The following is a 27,800-nucleotide window of genomic DNA, read 5'->3' on the forward strand; positions in this document are numbered from 1 at the left end:
TAGTTCGCGCTGTCGATTTCCGTTTCCGGGTCCCCGGGCGCAGTGAGTGAGGTCGGTGTAGCGGCGACGGCCTCCTCCTGTGGTGGCCGGTACCATGGCCGAGCTGGCGCAGGGACAGAGCGCGGCTGCCGTGGGGATCAAGCCCGAGGCGTTGGCGGACGCGCTGCACCACCGGGTCCGGCAGGTGAGGCCGGCCGAGGACGGGTGGGGAGAAGGCCGCGGCTCAGCCCTGGGGGGAGGGGGTGAACGGGGGCTCGGCTCTTAGGACGGGCAGGGGGCCAGCGGGGGGGCGAGTAGTCGTCTGTGGGATCATAACGTGTACCCCGGCGCTGCAGTGAGCGGGAGGCCTGGGCCCAGCCCTGCAGCCCATCCCCCACCTGTCACCAGTGCCTGGCCCGCAGAGCTGACACTCACCTCCCACAATGCACCGGTCCTCTGCTTTTACCTCCTGGGGACTTATACATAACTTTCTGGGAATGATTTCCGAGTCTGCGGCTTCAGCAGATGTTACTACGACCCCCATCGTGTACCCAGACTGATGCTTGCTGGTGTCTGTAGTTCCACACCATCCTGAATAATAAGTCCCAGCTTGTTTAACACTTGGGGAACTACAACCCCCAGCATGCCTCCACTGATTTGTCCACAGAGCTGACACTCTCCCATGTTCTTGCTACGTGATCTCCGCTGCAGCCCAACGACTTATGCGGGGGGCATCTATATCCCCCTCTGACCACAGCATGCTGGGACTTGTGGTTCCCTCTCTAATACCTTGTCTGCAGAGCTGGCACTCTAACCCTTCAGCACTGTCGACACGAGGATGCAAGATCTCCGCGGGGTAAACTACAACTCCCAGCATGTTCCCTCCAGCAGATGCATTGTGGCCCCGCAGCGTATTGCCGATCCTGCACTGCGGATTTGCAACGTATGGGGTGATGATATCTACGTATAATGCGCAGAGTTTGCTGTGAAGTTGCTGCATGTTCTTCTGTGTGAACAGGCCCTGATCAGTTCTTACCCTTGCATCTGCTGACGAACTACAAGTCCCAGCACACTCTGCAATCTAGACTAACTCCTCCCTCCCCCGCTATGTGGAATCCGTGCATCGCCCAGTCGCCTTCAACCCTTGCCTTTCCTCTTGGGATGAAACTACAACACCCAGCATGCCCATACCTAACCCTCCCTGTTAACCGGTTCCTCTCTAACTCTGGTTGTCACTCTGTCGCTACATGTGTTACTAATAAAGTTTTACTTTCAATGTCGCTGTCTTCCACCTTTATCTGCTTCTGCTTTCTTCGGTTCCTAGGTCCCGTATAACAGGCGGTGGGGACACAGCGCGGGGTTGGTCGTTGGCGGTGACCAATCAGAATAAGGGAAACAGATCTCCAGTAAATATACCATCTGCCTATGGGAAAGCTGGGTGTCTCTCACACGTAGGATCACCGCCTCCCCCATTACCAGACTTGGGCCTTTCACACCATCAGCTATGGGGTATCACCCAGCTTTCCCAGAAACAGATGCTCCTGCTGGTGAAGCGACCTGGCTTCTATCAGTTTGGCAGAGGAGGGCGGCCCAAGGGCTTAGATATCCTGGGATTTTTTATTTTCGGGGCGCGCATTTTTTTTTTTAATAAGATGGGGGCAACCAGGGAAGTTGTGAAAGTTTGTGCCCCCTTCCCCTGTCAGAATTCTTGTTAGATAATTTTATTTGAGTAGTGGTCTCCAGATGTTGCACAACTGCAGCCAGCTGGGAGTTGTAGTTCACTGGCTTAGAGCATAGCTTCACACCGCGCTGAATAGTTCAGGGGAAATCCATAAAATTGCAATTTCCTAATTCTCTGGAGTCTTCCCTCCCCTGTTCCTTCTGCTATCAGACCGCAGGCGGCCATGTTATTCCCGAGGTCGGAGAGGTGGTTACAATGTCAGCTGCTGCTTTCTAAAACTTAGTTGCAGTTGGGTCTTCCTGCTGGTCCCTGCCCCTGAGTGTTTGGGGGGGTTCACATGGTCCCATGGGTTCACATGGTCCCCGCCCTTGGGTGTTTGGGTGGTCACATGGTCCCCGACCCTGGGTGTTTGTTTGGGGGGGGGGGTCACATGGTCCCGGCCCCTGGGTGTTTGGGGGGGGATCACATGGTCCCCACCCCTGGGTGTTTGGGGGGGGGGGGTTCACATGGTCCCCGCCCTTGGGTGTTTGGGTGGTCACATGGTCCCCGACCCTGGGTGTTTGTTTGGGGGGGTCACATGGTCCCGGCCCCTGGGTGTTTGGGGGGGGTTCACATGGTCCCCGCCCTTGGGTGTTTGGGGGGGGGGGGTTCACATGGTCCCCGCCCTTGGGTGTTTGGGTGGTCACATGGTCCCCGACCCTGGGTGTTTGTTTGGGGGGGGTCACATGGTCCCGGCCCCTGGGTGTTTGGGGGGGGGTCACATGGTCCCCACCCCTGGGTGTTTGGGGGGGGGGGGGGGGGGGTTCACATGGTCCCCGCCCTTGGGTGTTTTTGGGGGGGGGGGGGTTCACATGGTCCCCGCCCTTGGGTGTTTGGGTGGTCACATGGTCCCCGACCCTGGGTGTTTGTTTGGGGGGGGTCACATGGTCCCGGCCCCTGGGTGTTTGGGGGGGGGGGGTCACATGGTCCCCGCCCCTGGGTGTTTGGGGGGGTTCACATGGTCCCCGCCCTTGGGTGTTTGGGTGGTCACATGGTCCCCGACCCTGGGTGTTTGTTTTGGGGGGGGGGGGGTCACATGGTCCCCGACCCTGGGTGTTTGTTTTGGGGGGGGGGGGTCACATGGTCCTCACCCCTGGGTGTTTGTTTTGGGGGGGGGTCACATGGTCCTCACCCCTGGGTGTTTGTTTTGGGGGGGGGGGTCACATGGTCCTCACCCCTGGGTGTTTGTTTTGGGGGGGGGTCACATGGTCCTCACACCTGGGTGTTTGTTTTGGGGGGGGTCACATGGTCCTCACCCCTGGGTGTTTGTTTTGGGGGGGGAGTCACATGGTCCTCACCCCTGGGTGTTTGTTTTTGTGGGGGGGGGGGGGTCACATGGTCCTCACCCCTGGGTGTTTGTTTGGGGGGGGGGGGGGGTCACATGGTCCTCACCCCTGGGTGTTTGTTTTGGGGGGGTCACATGGTCCTCACCCCTGGGTGTTTGTTTTGTGGGGGGGTCACATGGTCCTCGCCCCCGAGTGTTTTGGGTCTTTGTCGCTCCTTTTGATCTCTTCCCTTCTGCTTGGTTGACACTGGATGTTACTTTAGCTAAAATGGTGGGATAAAGCCGCCATATTGGGGGTGGCTCCTGCTCTAGTGAAGGGTCTGTGTAGTGGTGTTGATTGGACGTCTGCCACCGGTATGGAGGGAGTACAGGGTCTGAAGACCCTCCAGCCCTGATAGTGTTGTGCCCCCTTCTCTATTTGCGGTCTGAGCCCCTTAGGTCTGGCTCCAGTCAGCCCCTCAGTTGTAGTCTATGGCGGTCTGCACTACACTCTATCTTCCCATTGGCGAGTTGAGGAATCGGTGCACAGTGGGGTCCGGCGTGTTGAAGGAGGCTCAGGGGCAGATGCAAAACTCCTGCCCGCCACTCAGACAGCTGAAGACATGAGTAATCAAACACAGACTGGTCACTGCGGGCCTGATGCTAACCCCTTCAGCAGGTGCTACCCTAGCTGCTGATAGGCCGGTGCTGCTATCCCAAAAGGAGGGGATCGGGGTGACTGCGCCTCCGCAGCGCTATTATGGTTTTTCTGTGTAGAGGTCGCCCCTCTCGTGGGATTTTTGCGTTTTCGTCATCGAGATGAATTACAGAACAATTCCGCAGTCCATATTCTGCTCCAGTGTAACGTGCAGGTGACATGCGGTCACGCTCCCATTATCCTGCCCTGCAGCAGACGGAGCGCCAGGCACAAAGGCAGCTCTAATGTTCAGCCTTGAATCCCAGACAGTCTCTTTTCAGGTCTGCGGCACGTTCTGCGCTCGCTGCCAACGTCTAGCGCGTGCGTCGTCGCTCCTAGCAGCTGCCTGATAGAAGAATCTAACAAAAAGCAGTCATCGTGTCCTTACCCCTTGGCGCCGTGTCCCTCAAGTACAACTCCCAGCGTGCCCTCGGAGATCAGTGCGTTACTGCACTGCTGCTGTCTAGGAATTGCCTTGTGAGCAGTTTACTCAATGTAAAGAGTACTGGTGATATTAACCCAGCAGAATACAGGTGCGTGCAAGGCATGCTGGGAGTGATCACGAATACCCCCCAGCTCCGGTAACAGATCAGGCAGTTGCTTGTCATAGAATTCCCTGACTATTCGGCGGCACTACGTAATTTATGGCTGAATTTTTTTGTCTTGTTAGCTCTTTTGCTTGGTCTAATCCTGAGCGCTGCTCCCCCCTCCGCCCCCCCTTTATTTTTCTTCCACCCCTCCCATTTTGGTGATTTTTACTCCCTTATTTGGATCAGGTGTGGTTGGTTTGTAGGCAGGTTGTCGGGAGGGGGATGTGATGCTCACTCCAAGGTCACACAACAAGATTAAGTCTGAGAGCGGCTTCTATCCCCTGGTGTCACATTGGCTTTCAGCCGCCGCTGTGTCTCTTGAACGCCGTCACCCGCTGCTGTCATACTGTAACCTCTGTACAGGAGTGCAGCCCCCCGGACCCCTCTGATCTGTGTGCCCCACTGATGGTATCAAAAGGTGCCAATGCATACAACTTCCAGTAGTCGCCCTGGGGGTCTTAACCCTTTGCTGCTGGCCCCATTTTCTGAGGCCTGTCATAATTCTTTGTGTTTATGTATTTTTTTTATTTATTTTTATTTCTTTTTTAGATCGCTGCTAAAATTGATGGAATCCCACACTTGAATAATTCCGGACCACTCGTGGACCCTTCATTGTATGGATATGGCATCCAGAAAAGACAGCTCGATGACGGAGGTAGCGCCCATTTCTCCTCTTTCGTTTTTGGAACATGTCAGTCATTAGTCCATGTTCATACTGTAGTAAAAGTGAGATGTCATGTTGCTGACGTCTTTTGAACAAGGTGTGACATCAATGGCGGCTCTTGCATAAGGAATGGCAGCACTGGCATGTCTTGCTCGGGCTCTGGCAGTGCTGGCGTTTCTTGCTTGGGTTGTTGCGGCACTGGTGTCGCTTACGCAGGCTGTTGCGGCGCTGGCATCTCTTGCACGAGCTGTGGAGGTGCTGGCAGCACTACTGGCGTCTGTTGGATAAGCATCAATGGCAGCTCTTGCATCAGAAGTGGAAGCGCTGGCATCTTTTGTGTGAGATGTGGCGGCGCTGGCGTGTCTTGCTCGGGCCGTGGCGGCGCTGGCCCCTTTCGCAGGTTTAGAGTAATAAAACATCAGCCAGACTGTGTCCGTCCCGCTGAATAAAAAGAATCCCAAGAATTCCCCGGGTGACAACCACCAGTCTGCATTCTGCTGTATAATAGTTGTCACTGCAGCTTGTAGATGTGAGGCTATTGCTAACCAGCCATCTTTGCTCCTCCCTGCAGGGGCTGGAGATGATACCCCGCCTGTGACATGCTGCGTGCTGCTGCGCAGGGCGTAGGCTGCCGTCTCCTGCTCTGCCGCATGTCCTGATGTGATACCAGAGTCCCCTCACTGATAGCCGACCTAAGGGGGCCCCTTCATAGGACCCCACAGGATAAGCCCTTATAGTTTGTAGAGCACATATGGCAGACTTCCAGTGACCCCACTGCTAGAGGGTAGATATGATAGGGGGTGGTCACTGAGAGGAGTAACGGTGCTTAAAGATACCCATTGTGCTGCGTTCACTGCACGTGTGGCGCTCTGAGCAGAAGGGAACCTCATACTTGTAAAGCAGAAATGTCCCAGATGTCCAGGCTGCTATTGGGTACAATCTCTGCTTGCTATCAGAGAATCATGACCTGCCCTGACCGAATACTCTTCACTGGAGGAATTGTAGTTTCTCAACTGCTGGAGTGCCGGAGGTTTCTCTGTATTGCGGGACACCTACAGCAGGTTTCTGGATGGATGCAAGAATGGTTCCATTTAGTGACAGCAAGCAGCTTTAAAATAGTGAGGCTCTGCTGATCCATGCCTGAACTCTCCGGCTTCGTCCTCCCATGTACTGGGACCAGGCAAAGTTTTGAAGTATAATAACAGTTATTCTGTTTTGCTGGGCCACGCCTCTCTCCTCAAGCTCCACCCACTTTGGCACTTTAAACCATTATAATAGTGTAAAACCAGTGCTGAATCTGACATTTACGTATTGGCGCCCAGGAGGGGCATCTGTAGACATGGGATGTTCAGAGGTGACCACAGCTGCCTGCAGTCACCGGGATCATGGGGGCTGAGGTACAGGGTGCTGTTTGCTGTGCTCTCACAATGAGCAGTCAGCGGTCACACGTTTTCTCTGACTAATAGAACCGCGCCTGGCAGCCGCATAAATCTCCGCAGGCATCAGTGCAGCTCAGGAGGCTCGCATTGACCCCCCTCCCCCCGGCTGCTGGTAGCCCGCTCTTGATTCCTGGAAGTTGTAGTTCGGAGGGTTCCATGCCGCTTGTTACCGTCAGCTGGGCGTCATCTGATCTCCTGGAGCTGTGCTTTACACAGACGAGGGCGGCGGGTGCAGGAGTCGGGCGAACAGCTGCTGTGCCCCACAGTATAAATAACCACACTTGTCAGGAGCAGGGGAGGCCCCGGCGAGGTGGACGGTCATTCTGGATACTACGTGGCGCAGCCGCCACTGCACGGGGTAACGCCTGGCTTTTCCAGTCCCCTGAATGGCGCAGGTGACTGCCAAGTATTGGGGGCCAGTCCTTAATGATTGCTACCTCTTTGACCAGCTTGGGGGTTGGAAAGATGGAATCTGATTGGATGCTTGTCGGCGCCTCCACGTGGTTAAAAAGAGAATGGTAACGCCCAGTTGTCGGTTTATTCATACATTTCTAGGAGGGATAACAGAGGACCACAGAATTGTAGCAAGAAAAGGCTCCAGAGTTGTAGTCATGGGGAATCCAGGTTATGTCAGGAGAAGCGATGTCCCCGGGAGGCCTTTACCTCCTGGTCAGTGACCGGCATTTTGCAAAAATTTGGCAGTAGACGCCGTTCCTCCATACTTCAGACAGGCAGGAGCCAGGCACAGACGCTGCTTACCTCACCATTGGGAGGAAAGTCGGTGGACCCCCATACACATTAGAAGGCTGATCCTGCTGGAGTCTGGGGGGCGCAGCCCACTGTCACCTTGTGTATGTCCTGCTCCATATTAAAGGGGGACTACACTTATATTTATCTGATTAATGGCTGCCACCTGCCATTACTCTGACCTGGGGTAAACTGGTTGCTAGGGACAATAGCACATTATGGCAGTCTCCCTAGCAACCGGTCAGACAGGACTCTGCAGCAGAGCCTAAGAGAGCGTCCTGGCAGCGGTCGCGCCCGGTCAGTATAATATACGTTGGTGGTGTCCTCCGCACTAATAAATAAGGTGTCTTGTGCGTTCTCTGTGTGACAGACCAGGCGGCGTGGCGTCTGATAGCGTTCGGTCCCCTCTTCGGCACCCCGTAAATTTGTATTTTTGCAGTAACTTTGCATGCTTCACCCAGGATTCCTTCCTGTAGCTAGAAAGGCACAGACCACTCCCCACTTGTGTCCTGCGTGGCAGTTGTGGGATGTGAATGTGGCCGAGCAGTGCGCACCGGACGCCCCACAACCTGAGCTCATCTGCTGGACTGAGCGACATCTCCGATATATAGTGAGTGGTCTTTAGGGAGTAAGTCCAAGTAGTGACAAACAATATGGCCGCCGGCGGATGAAATGGCCCAGTGGCATTTTTAATAACTTGACAGAAGGGAATGACTGAAGCCCCTAAAGGGGTTGATCCACCCTGCACTGTGGTGGGATATCGCTAGGATATGCCACCAGTATCCGATTTGTCTCCAGGATGGGGCCCCCAAAGGGGAACGAGGGCGCACCATGCAACCGCACCCACCCTCCATTCACTTCTGAGGGAGCGCTTGAAAAAAGCGGAACGCCGGCTCAGCTGTTCTCAGAACTCCCATAGAAGTGAATGGAGAGCACGCTGCGCAGGGAGCCCTCGTTCACTTTGAGCACCCGGCTCTCTGAGGCAGGACCCGCACCTATCAGACTTGGGTGGCATATCCTAGCGATATACCACCGCAGTGTGGGGTGGACCAACCCCTTTAAAGGGGATCTCTACCACCCTGAGAGGTTAATGCGAGTGTGTGATGGAGCGACATGTGACGCCCTAGGATCATTTCCTGCATTTGCCCCTATTACCAGGGCGCCATGGCCTGCGGGTAACTGGTCTGAAGGTTGATCTGACAGATCCAGTGGCTAGAGATCATTATATTGTGTCAGGGTCTCCAGCGAGAGCGTGGCCCTCACTGATTGTCTCACCGAGATCACTTGACCGACTTGTTGGTGAGTCGATCAGACGATCGGTCGGGGATGTAAACAATGGGGGGAATTTATGGAAAGCCGCATGCCAATTTAGTTTTTTTGCTGCTCTTGGCACGCTTGAATGGAGTGGGAAGGCCGCCAGGGTTATTATAATGGATCGACATTGGCTCATAGTGGCTGGCACCTCGTAATGCACCTGGCACATCGGACTCCTGTGCATGGCACCCCAGTGTTCAGGACTCTGCCCCTGGCGGGTGCGCTGTCCGCCGCTTTGTGTCTCCAAAACCATTCTGCAGCTTTCTAATAGACTCTTTCAATTCTTCACCATTTCCAAGATCTCTGCTTGCCGCCAGTGAAGGAGTACAATTTAGCTTTACGTCTCACAGCTGAGGATTTGTTACAGTCTGGTTTTCCAGGCTGATACATTGTAGGAGGTAGGTTTTGTGTCACAGACTTGTTCAGCTCACAGATGGTCTGCGCTCCATCTATTGTAGCAAACCCTCAGCTGTGAGAGCAGCAGAAAGGTCACAGATGTAAATAGGTGCTTCTATTTGTGACAGCAAGCAGGGATATTGAGAATGGCACATGAAGAAATTCTCTTTTCTGGAAATCTAAAGCCTGCCGCTGTTTCTTGTTGTAACAGATGAGGGCGCACTAAGCGCCAGCACCGCACATGGGGAAGCCCTCAGGGCCTGGCCTCGGGGCTCCCGGCGGACATGTTCCTGTCCAGGGAGCCTGATCCGCGCTTGTCGCGTATCGATCGGCCGCCTTAATGTGGACACCAATCTGCCGCTCTTTACATCATCTTTAATTTGGCGGCCAGTAGGGAGGATTTAAAGATTTTTACATTTTCCTCTGGTTATGGGGGGTCTAGCAGAATGTCGTCCTCATCCTCACCCCCCTCCTCTTGCATGAAAGCTTGCGATCAATGTCATAGCTGTCGTCCAGCTGGTTCGCACGATTTATAGACTGGTCCCCCCCCCCCCCATTACATAATGTGTCCAGACACTGAACCTAAACGTCCGCCCCTCCCGCGGACGGGGCACCATTGTACGGCTGCTTATGGTGAAGTAATACTCATGATGTTTCTTCTCTCCCACAGTTGGTAACCAGCTAGGGGCCCTGGTACATCAAAGGTAAGCCCTGGGCTCCGTTTTATTATTTATTGATCGGAAACTAATTGTGTATTGATCCGCCATCTGTACTGTGCGAGCGGCAGCTAGATGGAGACTCCAGGGTGGGGGGCGTCCATAAAGATAATGTGAGCATTTGGAGAAATCGGGAGGGTCGATAAAGTTTTTGATTTATGATTATATTGTGACCAGGGTCCCGCAGGCCGAGAGGCCGAGCTCCATGATGTCAGAAGTGACATTAGGGTCACACTAGGAGGGCCCGGGGTGTGGTCGCCCATACCTCGGAAGGGGGGGCAGATATATGACAGAACTAACCCCCACAACACAGGAACATCCAACATGGCCCCAGTTCTCTCCCTCCATAGGGGGCGCTGTGCACAGGTGAAGGGTCACAGGAGGTCTGTCCGCACTTCCTGTAAGGATCTAGTGATAGTATTTGGGGAGGGGGTTAGTTACCCCGGAATATCCCGGTCACACCCCAGCTAACGTGTTACTTGCACTGGATCTAATTTGTGCCTTTATTTTGCCAGGACTGTGATGACAGAAGAATTCAAAGTGCCTGACAAGATGGTGGGATTCAGTAAGTCCTCAGCGTCCTGCTATGTGGTAGCCAGATCTGCCCTGCAGGGGCCCGGGAAAGCTGGGTGACCGCTATAACGCCTGCTGTATTGTTAATCACCCAGCTTTCCAAGATACAGCTAGATGTTCGAATTGTCTGAGCGGAGTTTCTATGTTTTATTTAAGAGTATTCCGGTTATTGAAAGTTATCCCCAGCATTCGGGATAACTATCTGGTCAGTAGCCCGTGGGGGTCCCTGAAATGGATGTGCCACTGCTCCATTCATTTCTGGGGGTACACTGGAGATGTCTCTCCCATAGAAATGAAAGGAGCTGCAGCGCAACTTTCTGACCGGCGGCCCCATCCATTTCAGGGGGGCTCCATGGCATAGGGGGTCCCAGTGTCTATAACTGGAATACACCTTCAATGGGGAAATGGCTAAGTGCCTGTAATCAGCGGCAGGATGGTGGCGTTTGCCGATGATGACTTCATCCATTTGTTCTCTTCTCCAGTTATCGGACGAGGAGGGGAACAGATTTCAAGAATCCAGACAGAATCCGGATGCAAGATTCAGATCGCTCCAGGTGAGTGGGCTCTAGAGCAGGGAGTGCGGCGAATCCGCAATGTACTGACATCAGGCGTCATTTCAGCGTGGATAAAACCTATGCCGCCCAGCGTTTGCCGGTAACGTTCAGATTTACAGGGTCGTTTCTTTTTTCTCTTCTATATTTCAGACAGTGGTGGAATGCCCGAGAGACCCTGCGTCCTGACCGGAGCGCCGGAGAGCATAGAGTAAGCCCCTGCAGCCATTTCCCTTTGTGTCACGGCGTTGCTAAGTATAATTCAGCTCCATTTCCCCCTCCTCGTTCCTTACATTCTCCTTTCCACAATTGCTGCACTTTTTTCCGCTTGGCGAGTGAACACAAAAGTCGGTAAAGGTATCACAGCAGGCGGAGGTGATGCTGAGTGCATGCTTTTTTTCTTCTCCTTGCACCCCCATCACCGGCTTTTGGCAATAGCCGACCAGCCATTCCCAGACTCCGTACAGATAACTGGTTTCACTGCACCCCAGCAAGTCTCCGAGTTTTCAGGGCGTTACAATAGCCCCCTCATTCATGCCGGGCTGCTGTGACTGCTGAACTGGAATAAGTGTTATTGGCAACTGCATATTACACAGCAAGCGCTGGAGGTTCGGCTTTGTGTGTCTTTCTTTTTTTGAAGATATACCCGTCACTGTGCGGTGGAATCGTTGGGGCAGCAGCCGCTTATTAACCCCTGATCGCTCACTAGATGACTGATTTAAATGAGCCCAAGGTTTAAACTTATCCCTTATCCAAAAGAAAGGGATAAGCGTTTGGTGGGGATCTGATCTCCCCCACACACACTTTATGAATCTGGTCACTGCTCCATTTATATCTATGGGACTGCCAGGCATGGCAACCTCTGTCCTGGGCTATAGCGAATGGATGGAGTGGTAATACAGTAGAACATACGACCCATGTCCTCCTGACCACCGGGGTCCCAGTGGTTGCACCCTCACCGATTACACACTTACGCCCTCTCCTGTGCATAGGGGATAAGTCTGAACATCTGTCTAGAACCGTTCCTTCAAGAGAGCTGAAAGTTGGGGTTATTGACACGGGGTAAAAGTCCCGCTAATAGAGTGGTCAAAGCCTAACGTCCGTTATCTCTGCGTCCCTACAGGCAGGCGAAGCGTCTCCTGAGTCAGATCGTGGAGCGCTGCCGGAACGGGCCCGGTTTCCATAACGACATGGATGGGAACAGCACCGTGCAGGAAATTCTCATCCCAGCTTCCAAAGTCGGTTTGGTCATCGGCAAAGGCGGGGAGACCATCAAACAGCTTCAGGTAAGGGTACTTGGCACTGCAAGGGTTAATCTGCTCTTTACTTAGGCCTACCTTCATCATCCTCCTCTCCCCCACTACAGTTTTATTTTTCCATCTACACCATTTTGCTAATAGTTTTGCGCTGCAGCAGGTATAAGTGTGTAATTATGCTCAGTGTGGTGCGGACTCTGCAGGACGTTCATTCGCAGGAGCGCCGCTAATTAGCACTTAATAACTTCGGCACCTTAAAAAAAATAATACAACAATAATAAATTCATTTTCTTAATTCTTAAATCCTACTTTGGTTTTTCTTCTGTTTTGTTAGAAAAATGAAAAGTCAATAATAAAAAATATAAAAAAAAAGGGTTTTACACTCTTGGGTTTGAAAGTCGGGCTGAGCTCTGAGTGACGTTAATCACCGGTTGCAGTTACGTAATGAGCGATCTGGAAAATGAGCTTTGCTAGTCAGTCATGCGCTCAGGTGACGGGTACGGCAAATGTCACCGCCTGAAGTGCGTTGTGCGGCAGGATGATTAAGAGCACGATGGCTGCCGTGTCGCTGCTGTCACAAGGTCAGCATAGAATGCGGAGGAGGAAATGCAGAGTTTAAAGGGGGTGTCCAGATTTAGAAGAACAGGGCTGCTTTCCCCTAGAAACGGCGCCACACCTGTCCAGTGGCAGAGCTGCTATACCAGACACAACCCATGGACGGTGGAGGCGCAGTTGCTGGATCTAAACAGCCACGTTTTTCTAATCCTGGAAGCCCCTTTGACAACCTTGGGGTTGTCTTGAGGGTGTATCTCAGGATAGGTCAACATTATCTGATCGGTGGGGGGTCAGACTCCCAGCACCCCCACCGATCAGCTGCATGCAGAGAATGCGGCCTCTTCCTAGGCATTGCATTCATCTCTCATCTGGCCTAGGTGCAACTCAAGCATGCGATAGCGAGCACAGCCGCTGTTCAATGGACGGAGCTGCGAGGAGGCCTCTGCAGCCTCTTCAAAGAGCTGATTGGCAGGGGTGCCAGGCGTCGTAGCCTCACCGATCACATACAGATGAACTATCCTGAGCATAGGCCATCAGTATTAAACGCCTTAAGAATGTGTCCATGAAAACAGTGATGTAGAATGCCGGGCCAGTGCCTCCAAGGCCCAGGATGTCTTCGTTATTAGTTTCTTTAGTTAGGAGTCTTGGTAATCATATACCAAGCACATCCATGCAGAAGAATGGCGCTGAAAGCGGACATGTTCTAATATTATATAGTTCATCCCGAGCCTCCTGGTGCATGACTCTAATGCTAAAACTACAGTGTAGTCTGACACGTATGCAGCAGAGTAGCAGGACAGTGGGAAATGACCTGTGTGTGACAGTAGAGATTGATAACGTGGCCTCTATGCCCCGCGCACCCGTGTGACACCTATAATACCTCAGTAACAGGAGACGCTCTTCTGCTTCCGGATGTAGGAATAAGTCATTTCCGACAACATTTTTTAAAAATAACCTTTAATCTGTTTCCACAGGAGAGAACCGGCGTTAAAATGATTATGATTCAAGACGGCCCATTACCAACCGGCGCTGACAAGCCCCTCCGGATCACTGGAGACCCATATAAAGTGCAGGTACAGAGGAAAAGGGTTTGCTGACCGCTAGACTATTTCCCCCCCCCCCCCCCCCCCACAATCTGGGGTAAAAGCACTTTGTTCAGGCTCTGGGTAGAGCGGGCTGTGAAGAGCGGAGGCCGCAGTGGAAACCGCCAAGCACTGCCGTCCCTCGGGAATGGAGTTGAGTGCAGAGTCCAGCAGCAGAGGACTAAATGCTTGTAGAGCGCTACTGAATATGTGAGCGCTCTATGAAGATTACTGCGAGTGGAATGGGCAGAGGTTGCTAGAGGAACGCGTGCCCCACAGCTGCCGTCTTTTCTCAGCGTGCCGCCCCCAACCCACACACACATACTTAATAGCTAAAAATAAGAGTTTGTTTATGCACAAAGTACATGTCGGGGGAGGGGAGATCCCGTGTAGGAAAAATAAACAGTAGATTGGAAGCCGCCACGTGTGCTAACAATCTAGTCCTGGGCCTTAAAGCACCACCACCCCAGCCAAAATGGAAAAAAGCAAAGGCAACGCTAAAAATTCTGTGGCAGATAGGCGGACACTGGGGCTCGCTTATCAAAGACGAGCCGTAAACTGGCCCCGCCCCTTACTCTCCGTTTTCAGTGTCGAAGACTCCATAGAAATGCCACTTGCACCTAAATTTAAGAGCAGTGGAATTCAAAACGTCATAAGTCTGGAGTTTGACACCTTTTGCTCCAGTTTCAGGCGTATGGGGTCATAATATTGACAACCCCCCCCCCCCCCCTCCTGTGTTCCTATTCCATACCACATATTGGTTGGCTTACCGTATTTTTTTAGATGCAAGGGACGCACTTAGGATTTAGATAAGGAAAAAAAGACCCTAATCAAATGCCCCAACCTCCATCAGAACTCAGATCAGACATTTAAAGAAATTACCTCGCTTGCTCCGCCGGTGCTTCCACTCTGCAGATCCAGGACTCCTTGTTCCCTGGCCGGCCTGCACTGCACTGTGACCTGACGGTGCACAGCATCAGGTCGTAGTGCGTGTCTAGGTGCACTACATCCTTACGCTGTACGTAGTTAGGACACAGAGCGGGGCCTGGAAGACGACCAGGGACCTGATGAGTAGAGCCAGCGCAGCGCTTCCCTCACTGCTCCCTGTGCCTCCTGCATACTAACAACCGCTTCCATAATGGAAGAGGTCATTAGCATTCAGGCTATGAGACGCACTGCCATTTCCTGTCACTATTGGAGAAAAGTGCCTCTTATAGTCCGAAAAATACTGTCATTTGCACCTACTTTTTTGCATAATTTTCACGCCTGCCCTTGACGCACTCTGAGGCCCAGGAAGCTGAGATGTGGAGAATGGTTTTCTCCCTGTAGAGCTGCTGGGGCGGGGGGGCTTGACTCTGGTCCCCAGAGACCTTCTGTCCTTGTCTAATAAAATGGCAACTTGTTGTGCTCAGGTCCCTGCAAACAGCTCACTAAACTTCATCTTAATGGGGCGAACAGTTGAATCCTGCCTACAGCAGCCCACATCTCAGCTTCCAGAATCCCTCCAGTGGGACTTGTGTGTGTGATGGCAGGTCTCTGTAGTGTTGGTGGCCCTGGCGCAGGTCAGGTACATTACACATCAGGGCGGCCCCTCACACTGTAACAGACTGGGCAGGTGTGAACTTTCACTTTATTCTCTCCTTTTTGTATTGCAGCAAGCAAGAGATCTGGTCCTAGAAATCATCCGAGAAAAGGACGTGGCTGACTTCAGGGGGGTGCGCAGTGACTTGAGCTCCAGGATGGGGGGCAGTGTAGAGGTACACACCACCAGTGAATGATGTCTCCTCCCCCCCCCCCCCCCCTCATTTTGCTTTTTGTTCGCATTCCTGACTTCTCTGTGCGGTCGGACTCATCCATAATTAGTGCGAGGGTTGGTGAGAACTCTCGTGTTCAGCTGGATGTACTGTGCCCTTGTCTAGGTCCGAGCAGGACGCGAAACGCAAACACGTGACTCCCCAGCTCTTGTGATACTGCTACTCCCAGCATCCCCTCATCTGTAATACGCTGGGAGTTGTAGCAAGTTGGGAGACACAAATTGTTCTAATGTATTCACGCCGAGCCTCAATCATGTCCTCTCTCCCCCTTTCTCAATTTTGATCAGGTCTCCGTACCAAGGTTCGCGGTAGGAATTGTGATTGGTAGAAATGGCGAGATGATCAAAAAGATTCAGAACGACGCCGGTGTAAGGATTCAATTCAAACCAGGTTTGTGTGATCCTCGTGAATGGGTTTAAAAAAAATATATATATATATTTTTTTTTATAGAAGGGGTTAAATGCGGCTTCTCAGAACCTCTGTAGTTTCTCACAGGTCGTCATTTTATGAGGTTCATGTTTTCTGCTGATTTTTGGATGCGACTGCGTGAAGCATCGCTGCACGACCGCTGCGGGCTAAATGCTTTGCTTTCGTTGTGTATCCCTCCTGCAGACGACGGAATCAGCCCCGAGCGAGTGGCGCAAGTAATGGGCCTCCCTGACCGGTGTCAGCACGCGGCGCACATCATCAATGATCTGATCCTGACGGCACAGGTGAGATGGCAGGCATAACGCGAGCGGGCTGACCTGTGTGCAGAGGGGCAGCTGCTGTCCTTCACACAGTTTTCCATTTCTCCAGACATTGGAATCGGTCATGTTGGCACTGGGGAGCCCCTCCTTAAAGGGCCAGACATTGGAATCGGTCATGTTGGCACTGGGGAGCCCCTCCTTAAAGGGCCAGACATTGGAATCGGTCATGTTGGCACTGGGGAGCCCCTCCTTAAAGGGCCAGACATTGAAACCCTCCAGGAGTTGGGGAGATCGTAGGTCACACGCGGACCTCCAGTGTTTATCTCACTATGACTTATATAACCTTTACTGTTATTACACATCAGCTGATATGCAATTTCTCCCATCTTTGTGCAGGAACGGGACGGGTTTGGGAGTCTTGCCATGACACGAGGAAAAGGGCGCACTCGAAGCGAATGGAACTATTGCACGGGAGGGATGCAAGAGATCACATACACCGTGCCGGCAGACAAATGCGGACTCGTCATAGGCAAAGGTACTGCGGCCTCAGCAGCCAATAGACATTTGTTCTCCACCTTTCACTCCCATCGGGTTGTTTGGTCTGTGTTTTCACCTTGGCTGACACCTCACGTCACCAATGTAAGGGGATATTCTCCTGCAGCTCAGCAAGTACAATTGAAGCATGTGCTTGCAGGTAACTAATGCAGTTCTTCCACGTGGCACGCTACCCCCCCCCCCCCCCCCCCCCCCTCCTGCGGCTGCCACATGGACGACTGACCTGATATTGGCCGGCTCACACAACTAGGCAGGTTTGCATTCGGGTGCCTGACAAACCCTGAGGCATCTGTCGGGGTCCACATTAGTTGTCACCCTTCTCTCCCAGAAACGGATATAACAAAGCGATGACCAGAAGGCATTTTCTCGGAAGACTTTGGCTTTTTCCTAGTCTTCCGTCCTGTTGCTGCATGTTGGCGTCGGCTCTGTTGTGTTTTGTGTGCTGCTCCGGAGTTTTGTAAGCTCCCAGCGTCCATAAATCTCTTTTGCTGCCTTTGCCTGGCGAAGCGTGGCTGTGTAATTAGATTATAATCACATAACGATTAGCAGCCTGGGCACTTAAGTATATTTAGAACCAATTTGCTTTACCCAGCCTGCCCTCTCCCCCTGCTGGAAAATATCGCTCGCTTATCAGGTTCAGACGAGCCGCGCGCTGTTAATGTGTTGTGCCGAGCGTTCATATAGCGCACTTTTCTACTACGGCGGGGCGCTCTAATGGACTTTAACAGCGCTGCACTTTTTTTCCTTTTTGCCCTGCACGTACGGGAGGGGGGGTGGTTGGCATTACACCAGCCAAATTTTGGGAATTACGTGCCAGGCCCACTTACTTTGGTATATGGCAACTAGCGCTGGATGCAATTTGAGGTATTGCCTATTGCTGAGTTAACAAAATGGCTTCCTTCACAAGAGAAAGTGATCCATTCCATGAACCCCTTGACCGCCCACGTGGTCCTGGGGGCCACTCCCAGTGGTCTTTGCTCACGTGGCCACATGCTGCCATTGCTTTCGATATCGAACGTACCAGATAATTGCCAATCATGCGTCAGTTGTGCACCTTCTATTACTCCGTAGCTCTTCACGGTTGCAAAATTCTGGTAGGTTGCAGTTTCTCCCCCTGCGCCTCCTGCTTTATGTGAAGTTTTTAGCAGTGTCAGGATCTTTGGGGTGGAAGCTCCTGCCTTGAGATGTGGGCACAGACCGTCTCTCCACCCCCCACCTTGCTCCGGGGCCCATTCACATTTCCATGATAAACAGCGTGTCAGTGAAAGTCAGAGGCTCACAGCCCGAGCCTGTCCACTCTGCCTTTTAACCGCCTTGATTAATTGCTTTACAATTTGCCACCCGCTGGGGGGCCCCTGATCTCCCCCCCACCATCCTCTTTATACCATTGCTGTCCCAGTTAATAGAAAAGAAGGGGAGGGACCGCGGCATTGACATTCTCTCAGACTAACAGGGAACAAATTAGGCTACAGCTCCACTGGCTGCCCTGGGATCTTGTCAGGAGCCAGCACTAAATGAGGCCATTTACATGGAGCAATCATCTGGGAAGTGAACGGGTATAGAAAAGAGCACAAAAGTTCCTTCTATCTAAATAGCCGGTAATATCTGAGCACCGAGCTCCGCCGTGCATGACCACTAGACGGTATACATCATGTCACAGGGCGATGAGACGGTGGGGGTGGTTGTCACTGCACTTTGTTGCTTCTCCTGCTTCCAGAATGCAGAGATATTAAATCGTACATTGTATAAAATCTTTATCCAAGTTCTGCAGCTATTTGTTTTAATTTCTCACCAGTGTTAAAATCTCTGCTTGCAGTCATCGAGCAGTGATGTCCAGAGACCGAACACTCTCCACAAAGGATTGTTCAAATTTAGAAACCATTGTAACAAACCCTCAGTGGTGCATAGAAATGTAAATAAGAACGTTCCTGGTCATTGATGGCAAGCAGAGATCTTGACATTCGTGAATCAGTATTTTAGTGTTGCCGCTGTCGTGGGGGGGCACAGTCCACCTTCGATGGAGCATATAAATGACCGCCGCCTTCTATCTGACGGAAGCAGCAGGGCGACCGTGGAGATCTGTCCTGCATCGGCTATAGTGGCCGCCTGTCACTAAGTGATTGGGAAGCGGCGCCCCCCACAGGTTGTATAGAGAGGGGTCTCCACCGATCCGAAATCCTCAGATCTTTGCTGCAGCTTCTCTTAGATTTCAGATCGTTTGCATCGTTTCATCAGCCCCCTTTCATCTTCTTAAACTTCCCTTCAGCCTGAGGCACCTAGAGCCTGGTGACAAATCGGAGGTTAGGGGTGAAGACGCAGGGGGTCCGTGGCTGTGTGGTCTGTCATCAGTGCAGCCAATTAGCCAGGACTGTGACTCTGGTAGTGATAGTCCGTACTCCATCGGCTTGTCCAGTTCTCCCTCTTGCATCGCCCGCAGACCATCATGTGTCCAGTCCTTTTTTTGTGCCTGTGTACTGCGTAGGATGGCCATGAATACAAGACCAGGGTGTACTGGATGGGGGGGCGTGATGGTAATGAATAGCTAAGTAATGAGGGCTCACCTACGGTGCGCCCCCTGCTGTCCCTCGCTGCTGAGTGTTGTCCCTTTGATGCAGAGGATACACTTTAATCAATTATCCACAGCCCGTTGACATGTTTGCAGACGCCTCGCTTCCATATGCTCCGTCCTAGCAATCTGTTATGTACGTGAGTGCGCCACGTCTCGGGGACAATATGCTTGTATTAGATGTCACTACTGGCATAATTAGACTATGCCTATTAATCTGTGGCTAATTAGGTAATGCCATTATCTAGAACGTCTGCAAGCGCACAGCCGCCATGGTAAGGGGCAGCTTTTTTAAGGGGGATTTAAGCAGTTTTTCGAGTCTATTTCATTTGTGTGGAGGATGATGGGCATTGCAGGAAATGGTGATTTTTATTTATTATTTTATTTTTCTCTTTGCAGGGGGTGAAAATATCAAAAGCATAAACCAGCAATCAGGAGCCCACGTGGAGCTTCAGAGAAATCCGCCCCCCAACACGGACCCTGGGGTACGAATATTCACCATCCGGGGCCTCCCGCAGCAGATCGAGCTGGCCCGGCATCTCATCGATGAGAAAGTTGGGGTAAGTTCTTAGGAATATTTGGTCCTGACATCTGGTGGATACATGTCACCTGCGGAGTCAGGTCTCCAGGGGATTCATGGCCTCCGTTATCCCTGCCGCTGCAAGCTGCTCTGCAGGAGTGAATCTGTTTGGTGGCCTTGACTGCTCGCTGACACTTTATCCCCTGCGTCTTAACCGTTCTCTACCCTTTCCTCTTTCAGGGATCTGCCATTGGAGCACCGAGCAGCTTTGGTCAGAGTCCTTTCAACCAGGCGCACGCGACACCTCATCAAAAGTAAGTGACTTGCCCATCTTTCTTCTGATCTGCTGCCTGGGCGAGTTCGCCTATGACCCCAGACCTAGATGTCAGCAGGACAATTTCACCGCAGCTCCACGTGCAGGATACAGACTGCCGGAATGGCGTTGCTGCTCACCAGTGCTGGGCTGTGAGAAGTATGAGGGCAATGCTAGGTATGCACTTCTGCAACCAAGTTTATTGCCATAGACCAGACAAACACGAGCGAGTCCAACGTGATAAACTCACAGCGTGTCAGTGAGAGGTCCCGTTCTGACCGCTCCTGACTGCATCACACAGCATTATAATGCCTTAGAGTCCTGAAATCTGCCGAATTACTCTGATAGAACGCTGTCAGTGTAATCTAATAGAGTCCAGGACTCTGGGTCACACAGATCCTGTCAGAGGAACTGAGGCCAGAACGAGACCTCTCCCTGGCACGCGCTGCGAAGTTCTCACATTGAACTGTGTGTGTGTCTGGCCTTTCCTCGTACATAGCAATCACCTCTGTGCAGTTGCCCTGTCTGGGGTAGGTTCAGCCCATCTGGTTCTCATGGGTATGATGGGGAATTGTTATTTATGCACTTGCTATACCATTCTTGTTCATTAATTGCTGCATCTCCTCTCTGCTCTGCAGTGGTCCTCAGGCGTTCGTAACACAGGGTTGGGGTAGCACTTACCAAGCATGGCAGCAGCAGGCCCAGCAGCTTCCAGGTGGGTTCCAGATTTCGATGTTCGTTTTTATGTGGCACTTGCCCCCGTTCAGTGCTCATATTGTAACCATGTATGACCCTGTTATCTGTAGAGCTCACGGCTCCTCCGCCTGCTGCTACTTGTAGTTCCACACTCCACCTGTCTGAGAGCTCCTGATAGTACGGTGTGCCCATCCACAGGGCATCACGTTCCTCATCCGCATTGTTGCAGCTCTGTATTAATTCTCCTTGCTGGAGAGGATTTGCGGCTGATAATGGCTCTGAGCCGTGGAGAAGTATCCCAGACTAATACATTAATGGCCGAACATTGCCGCACTTGTCTATTATCCTGTTCTCTCTATTCATAGTTTCCAAGGTGAAGTGATCATGCACGCCCCCTCTTTCCTTCCTCCTACGCCATGGCTCCTGTGTAGAGTCGTCGCGTTAGGTGCTGCTGCATTTCTTGAGCCCAGGTTCACATCTGCATCCCTCTGTCCCCCACTCATTATACCATATTAAATGAAAGCCCACACAGACTGACGCCCCTCCGTCCCTGCAGAATATAGGTGGAAGGCCCCCCCCCCCCATACTAAGTTGATTTGGACCGTTTCCATGTGTTGTATAAACCGCACACAGGTTTTAGTATGAGCCACGTCATGCGTCATTTCTCCTGTGGGGGGCACTGCAGGGGTGTTACACACTTGCTGCTGATTTCCCCTGTATTTTGGGGGGGATCCTAGTAGGGATCATGTGATCAGATAGACCCTTTAATTGCGGGGAGGGGGCACTATTTTGCGCCTACACATATACAAGCGACCGTTTTCCTCTGAGTGCTAGAATCACCGAGGCGTGAAGCTAATGTTAAGTAAAGCAGTAGGCGAAGTAGTTATCAAAACCTACAAGATGGCTGTCGCCAGCCTGAGATCGCTTTGATATTGCGCGAGCGGCGTATGAGATATTGATCCGGCCGGAGGCTTCCCGCAGGTTGGGATATAGGGAGCACGCTGGGAGATGTGCTCGATTTCGCTGGTGTAATCCTCTCCCACTACGGCATTTGAAAATGAGTCCTATTGCCGCCCCTTTTGTTCGGCTGATGGTATTGTATGCAAGCAGCGAGCGTCTGTAACCATTCATCTCCCAACTGGAGAACAAATTGAGCGAGCAACCCCCCCCATCCTCATCAGTGATCTAAACATTGAGAGTTTTATTGCCCCTTACAATCCCCTTCAGCGCACACATAAAGCCTCCAATGAGGTTAAACATGCCGGCCTGCAGTCCATTAATTGGCGTGTCCCTCAATGACTTCCCAAAGAAAGGCCATTGATTGAGCCCCCTATTGTGTGAATTGGCAGGTGGGCACTTCATGTGACCCTGAGTCATTGAGAAAGGGACATTGGCCTGACTTGTGGCAACGGTCAACTGTTAACCCACGCCTGGACCTCTGCACCTCTCCCGCAGAATTGCAGATTCGGACATTTTTCTTTGTAACTTCTTTCCGTTTTTTTTTTTCTTTTATCCATCCCTTTAAGATTGTCCATCTGTTATTTTTTTTGTTTTTTGTTTTTTGTATTTTTTTGTGACTGGGCCATGGACATAGAGCCAACTGAGGTCCACTGGTTGTATCTGCTGGTCAGGCAGTTCGATGATTAAAGTGGTCCCTAACCGAAACTAGGGATCACCGTGAAGGATCCCCATCATTCCACTTCTGACTCGTCTTAAGTAGTGTTGAGCGAACTTGTGGTTTAAGTTCGGCGTCCAAGGTTCGGGTTATCGAAGAATCCCATTATGGATTCCGCTACCACGGACCATAACGGAATTTGGAATCCATAACGGGATTCTTCGATAACCCGAACCTTGGACGCCGAACTTAAAACACAAGTTCGCTCAACACTAGTCTTAGGTTTTCATGCTGAGACCCCCCCTTCCCCCATTGCTAAAATGGCTGAGCAGACGTGAGCACTGTGCCAATGAAGCGTGAACTGTTTGCATCACAGATGGGCAAACGGGGAGGAGAGGCAGGAGCAAGGTGCACAGAGTGGCTTGGGCCCGCCCTCTGTGCACTTAACGGCAAATTTGCATCTGAATTAAGTTCTTTTTCTGAAGAATGAAGCCTCGGATCGCTGAGTGGGGTATCGTGACATCGGCTGAGCTAGCCCTAACCAGGCATTTCCAGAAGAGAGATGCCCTTTGGGGTACAGTCCCACGGCGGATACTGACACTGTCAAAATCCGCCATGTACTCCACTGCAGAGCGCTGCTGTTCACGTTGAATGCCGCTGACCCACTCGCTGCTTAGTGCCCATTGAATGGCGCTAAACTGAAAACAGACACCCCTGGCAGCTTCCAGCGCTGTCCATCCGGACTCCGCACCAAAAAGCAAAGCGGTTGCGGTTTTAAACAGTTTTAGTGCTGTCCCCCACTGAAAACAATGGGAGGCAAACACCGCACGGCCGAAATTCCGATGCGCGGGCCCTTAAGAAAATCCCTGAAAATGGCAGAAAGTGAGCCAAACGCAAGTGGGCGTGGCTTTTGATTCTGATAATCGTATAAATGCAAATGTCCGCCATATGTACCACCCCAAAGCTCTTAAACACCCTGCAGAGCGCTTCCTGTGAGTCCAGCACAATACGGACGTTGTCACTACATGTGTGGGGGGGGGGGCACTTTTCATTGACGTAGGCGGTTTGGAGTGTCCATTGAGCGCGCACGATTGTGATGACGGACGTAGATCTGCCGTGCTGGCGTCCTGGTCCTCATCGCTGACATTTAATTTTCTAATTTCCCGATTCCTTACAGTTTGTTGACTTCGCCTGTATGTGTGATTATACCGTGTACTGCTCCCTGGATGTGTGATTATACCGTGTACTGCTCCCTGGATGCGTGATTATATACTGTGTACTGCTCCCTGGATGCGTGATTATATACTGTGTACTGCTCCCTGGATGTGTGATTATACCGTGTACTGCTCCCTGGATGTGTGATTATACCGTGTACTGCTCCCTGGATGTGTGATTATACCGTGTACTGCTCCCTGGATGCGTGATTATATACTGTGTACTGCTCCCTGGATGCGTGATTATATACTGTGTACTGCTCCCTGGATGTGTGATTATACCGTGTACTGCTCCCTGGATGTGTGATTATACCGTGTACTGCTCCCTGGATGTGTGATTATACCGTGTACTGCTCCCTGGATGTGTGATTATACCGTGTACTGCTCCCTGGATGTGTGATTATACCGTGTACGGCTCCCTGGATGTGTGATTATACCGTGTACTGCTCCCTGGATGTGTGATTATACCGTGTACTGCTCCCTGGATGCGTGATTATACCGTGTACGGCTCCCTGGATGTGTGATTATACCGTGTACTGCTCCCTGGATGTGTGATTATATACCGTGTACTGCTCCCTGGATGTGTGATTATACCGTGTACTGCTCCCTGGATGCGAGATTATACCGTGTACTGCTCCCTGGATGCGAGATTATACAGTGTACTGCTCCCTGGATGTGTGATTATACCGTGTACTGCTCCCTGGATGTGTGATTATACCGTGTACTGCTCCCTGGATGTGTGATTATACCGTGTACGGCTCCCTGGATGTGTGATTATACCGTGTACTGCTCCCTGGATGTGTGATTATACCGTGTACTGCTCCCTGGATGCGTGATTATACCGTGTACGGCTCCCTGGATGTGTGATTATACCGTGTACTGCTCCCTGGATGTGTGATTATATACAGTGTACTGCTCCCTGGATGTGTGATTATACCGTGTACTGCTCCCTGGATGCGAGATTATACCGTGTACTGCTCCCTGGATGCGAGATTATACAGTGTACTGCTCCCTGGATGTGTGATTATACAGTGTACTGCTCCCTGGATGCGAGATTATACCGTGTACTGCTCCCTGGATGCGTGATTGTACCGTGTGCTGCTCCCTGGATGTGTGATTGTACCGTGTACTGCTCCCTGGATGCGAGATTATACCGTGTACTGCTCCCTGGATGCGAGATTATACAGTGTACTGCTCCCTGGATGTGTGATTATACCGTGTACTGCTCCCTGGATGTGTGATTATACCGTGTACTGCTCCCTGGATGCGAGATTATACCGTGTACTGCTCCCTGGATGCGTGATTATACCGTGTACTGCTCCCTGGATGTGTGATTATACCGTGTACTGCTCCCTGGATGTGTGATTATACCGTGTACTGCTCCCTGGATGCGAGATTATACCGTGTACTGCTCCCTGGATGCGTGATTATACCGTGTACTGCTCCCTGGATGCGTGATTATACAGTGTACTGCTCCCTGGATGCGTGATTATATACAGTGTACTGCTCCCTGGATGTGTGATTATATACAGTGTACTGCTCCCTGGATGTGTGATTATACCGTGAATGTAAAGGATCCGCTCAGAATGCCTCAGTTTGCCTCCGTTCCGCCTCCATTCCGCTCTGGAGGCCGCCTGCAGCGTTTTGGTGTCCGCCTGATGATGCAGAGGCAAACGGATCCTGACACACAATGTAAGTCAACGGGGACGGATCTGTTTTCACTGACACAATGGAAAACGGATCCGCCCCCCATTGACTTTCAGGGGAGTTCATGACGGATCCGTCTTGGTTGTGTTGCAGATAATACACATGAATTCAACAACTTGATAAAGTCCCGCTTCATCTGCCAAAGTAGAAAAAGGTATCTTTATTTCAGCGACTTTGTAAAAATAAAAGGACTTTCAAGTTGTTGAGTTCCTGATTGGCAGCACTTTCCAGGGGCTGCGTCCGTGCGTCCGTGCGTCCGCGCTCATTGCACAGGAACACGGGTGAGAGCTGCAGATAATACAGACGGTTGTATTATCTGAACGGATCTGTCCATGACTGATCCGCACAAAACGCGAGTGTGACAGTAGCCCACACCGTAGTATGTGTGATTATACCGCGTTCTGCTGCTTCACGTGAATTGTTTGGGTCTTATTCCTGCCTTCTGTTTGGTTGTCAGGTCAGCAGAGCCAGCAGCAGAACGCGCAGCCAGATTACAGCAAGGCGTGGGAGGAGTACTACAAGAAGCAGAGTGAGTTGTGTCGGTGATGTCAGCGCTCTGAGCAGAATGCCGTCTCTCCGGTAGCGCTGCGCATAATGAGATCCTTCTCCCCATCAGCCCCAGACGAGGATCATATGGACTGTTTTTTTTTTCCTTTTTATCATCATTTTTAAATGTACTATTCGCTCCCATTTGTTTCAGATCAAGCGGCCAGCGCCACTTCTCAGCCGAGCTCCCAGCCCGACTACACCATGGCGTGGGCAGAGTATTACAGACAGCAGGCGGCATACTACGGACAGTCATTGGGACAGACGCAAACCCACAGCCAGGTCAGTGCCCCCACCATGTGTATGGCGTGACTGCCCGAAAATTAATGACTCATCCCGTTTTATTTCCAGCCAAAATGTATTGACCATGTTTTACATTTTTGAATAGAATTTTTTTAAATGACCAAAAACACAAAATACAGATAAAGCAAAATAAAAATAAAATAATTTAATTGTAAGTACAAAGTTTTTGACATCGAGGGATCTCCACGTTCAGAAAATGTAAAAATTTATAAAAACAAAAAATTTAATTAGATTTAAAAAAAAATTATAAAAATATCATTTATTGACGACAGTAGATTTTCTGGATTTCTCTCACTCCTCGTCTCTTCTTCTCTCTTCCAGGAGCAGTAGAACAATAATCCGGGCAGTTTTCATCATCTTTTTTTTGTTTTTGTTTTTTTCCACCCCTACCCCCTCGGAATCATTACAGAAGAACCTTAATTTGTAACCGGTTTTTAGATTTGCAGACGTTTTTTGATGAAGACTTTTTTTCTCTTTCTGTTTGTAAAACACTAGTGAATATAGGGTTAAATCTATACTGAACTTTGCTAAGAATCAGGATTCTATAATATACTAAAGATATAAATGTGTTGGGAGGATTTTTATTAGTTTTTTTTTTTGTTTGTTTTTTTTGTATACATTTCTTACCCTTGAAAAAAAAGTGTTAAATGCATTCTTTTTTGGAACCGATCAGATATATTGAAGAAGAAAAAAAAAAAAAGAATATAAAACTACAAAAAAATCTATTCTGTATATTCCTCCACTGTGTAGCCCCTGCCCCCCCTTTTTTTGGTGCTGATATTGCAACATATTTGTCTCAACTTTTTTTTTTTTTTTCTTGTCGCATTCTGTCTATTGGAGGATACAGCGTGACGGTCTTATAAAAAAAATGCGAGAATAGGTTATTGCTATAAAATTCTGTACACAGCTCATGAATTTTATAATTGTGTATTTAAATATTCTTAAACTGTAAATTCACGGAATGTTTTACGTCTGATTTTTCTGGTATTATGACTGTATTTGATTTTATTGCATATTTTTTTGTTATTTTTAAGAGAAGTATCGATCTGTGTTAGAAAAACAAAAAACGAATATTTGAATCTATTTCTTGAGACAAGTATTGTGTGTCGGGGGTAAAAGGGGAGGGGGAGCAGGGTCATTTTTGTAGGCTTTGTACAATACCTAGGGTTTTGAAGGGTTAATATAAAAAATAAAAAAATTAAAGTTATGATTGTTAACCTTCATCCTCCCCCCTGTCCTTCCGGACGGATTCGGAACACGTCGCGGTGCCATGTGGTTGGAGTCCGTCTGGCAGGGCGAGGCGGGGGGAGGGGGACATTTTATAAAGCAATGTTTCTCACTTCTGAAGATGCCTCTGTATATCAGACCTTCCAAGCTAGAACAGAATTTTACTTTTTTTGTGCAGTCAGAAATAAATGCTATTATTTTTAATATGAAAAATAAGTTTAAAAAAAAAAGTTACAAGTTCTTTAATGCAAAAAACACTGTGGAACCTTTAACAGTATGGAAAAAGTTTAAAAAAGAATCGTAATAACTATTTTTTAACTCCAGGGTTTGTTCACGTCGCTTTGATTTTGTTCTTTTATTTTTTTTGTTTTGTTTTAAATATTTTCTTATGTAATTGTTAAATTTATCCTAGAAGAATAAAGCCTAGTATTAACCGCGGTCTGTGCTAAAGATGCAAACGTTCTGATTTAATAAAAGGGATCTGATTTTGAA

At 50.5% G+C, this 27,800-nt stretch overlaps 1 protein-coding gene across 2 annotated transcripts; it reads left to right on the plus strand.

Annotated features, from left to right (window-relative positions):
* Positions 1 to 27,800, plus strand: FUBP3 (far upstream element binding protein 3). 2 transcript variants are annotated; one of them, XM_044269190.1, is made up of 18 exons: positions 1 to 184; positions 4,800 to 4,905; positions 9,481 to 9,514; positions 10,042 to 10,091; positions 10,582 to 10,653; positions 10,804 to 10,861; positions 11,774 to 11,936; positions 13,436 to 13,534; positions 15,199 to 15,300; positions 15,645 to 15,747; positions 15,970 to 16,070; positions 16,443 to 16,581; positions 19,567 to 19,727; positions 19,928 to 20,001; positions 20,639 to 20,715; positions 25,690 to 25,761; positions 25,933 to 26,060; positions 26,403 to 27,800. In XM_044269190.1, the coding sequence occupies exons 1-18, from the start codon at positions 95 to 97 to the stop codon at positions 26,409 to 26,411; spliced, it is 1,638 nt and encodes a 545-aa protein (XP_044125125.1). In that variant the 5' UTR covers positions 1 to 94; the 3' UTR covers positions 26,412 to 27,800. The 2 variants fall into 2 exon arrangements, with proteins under 2 accessions (XP_044125125.1, XP_044125126.1); XM_044269191.1 differs by lacking the exon at positions 25,690 to 25,761.

This window comes from Bufo gargarizans, chromosome 9 (genome assembly GCF_014858855.1).
Source record: "Bufo gargarizans isolate SCDJY-AF-19 chromosome 9, ASM1485885v1, whole genome shotgun sequence".
In the NCBI taxonomy this organism is placed as follows: Eukaryota; Metazoa; Chordata; class Amphibia; order Anura; family Bufonidae; genus Bufo; species Bufo gargarizans.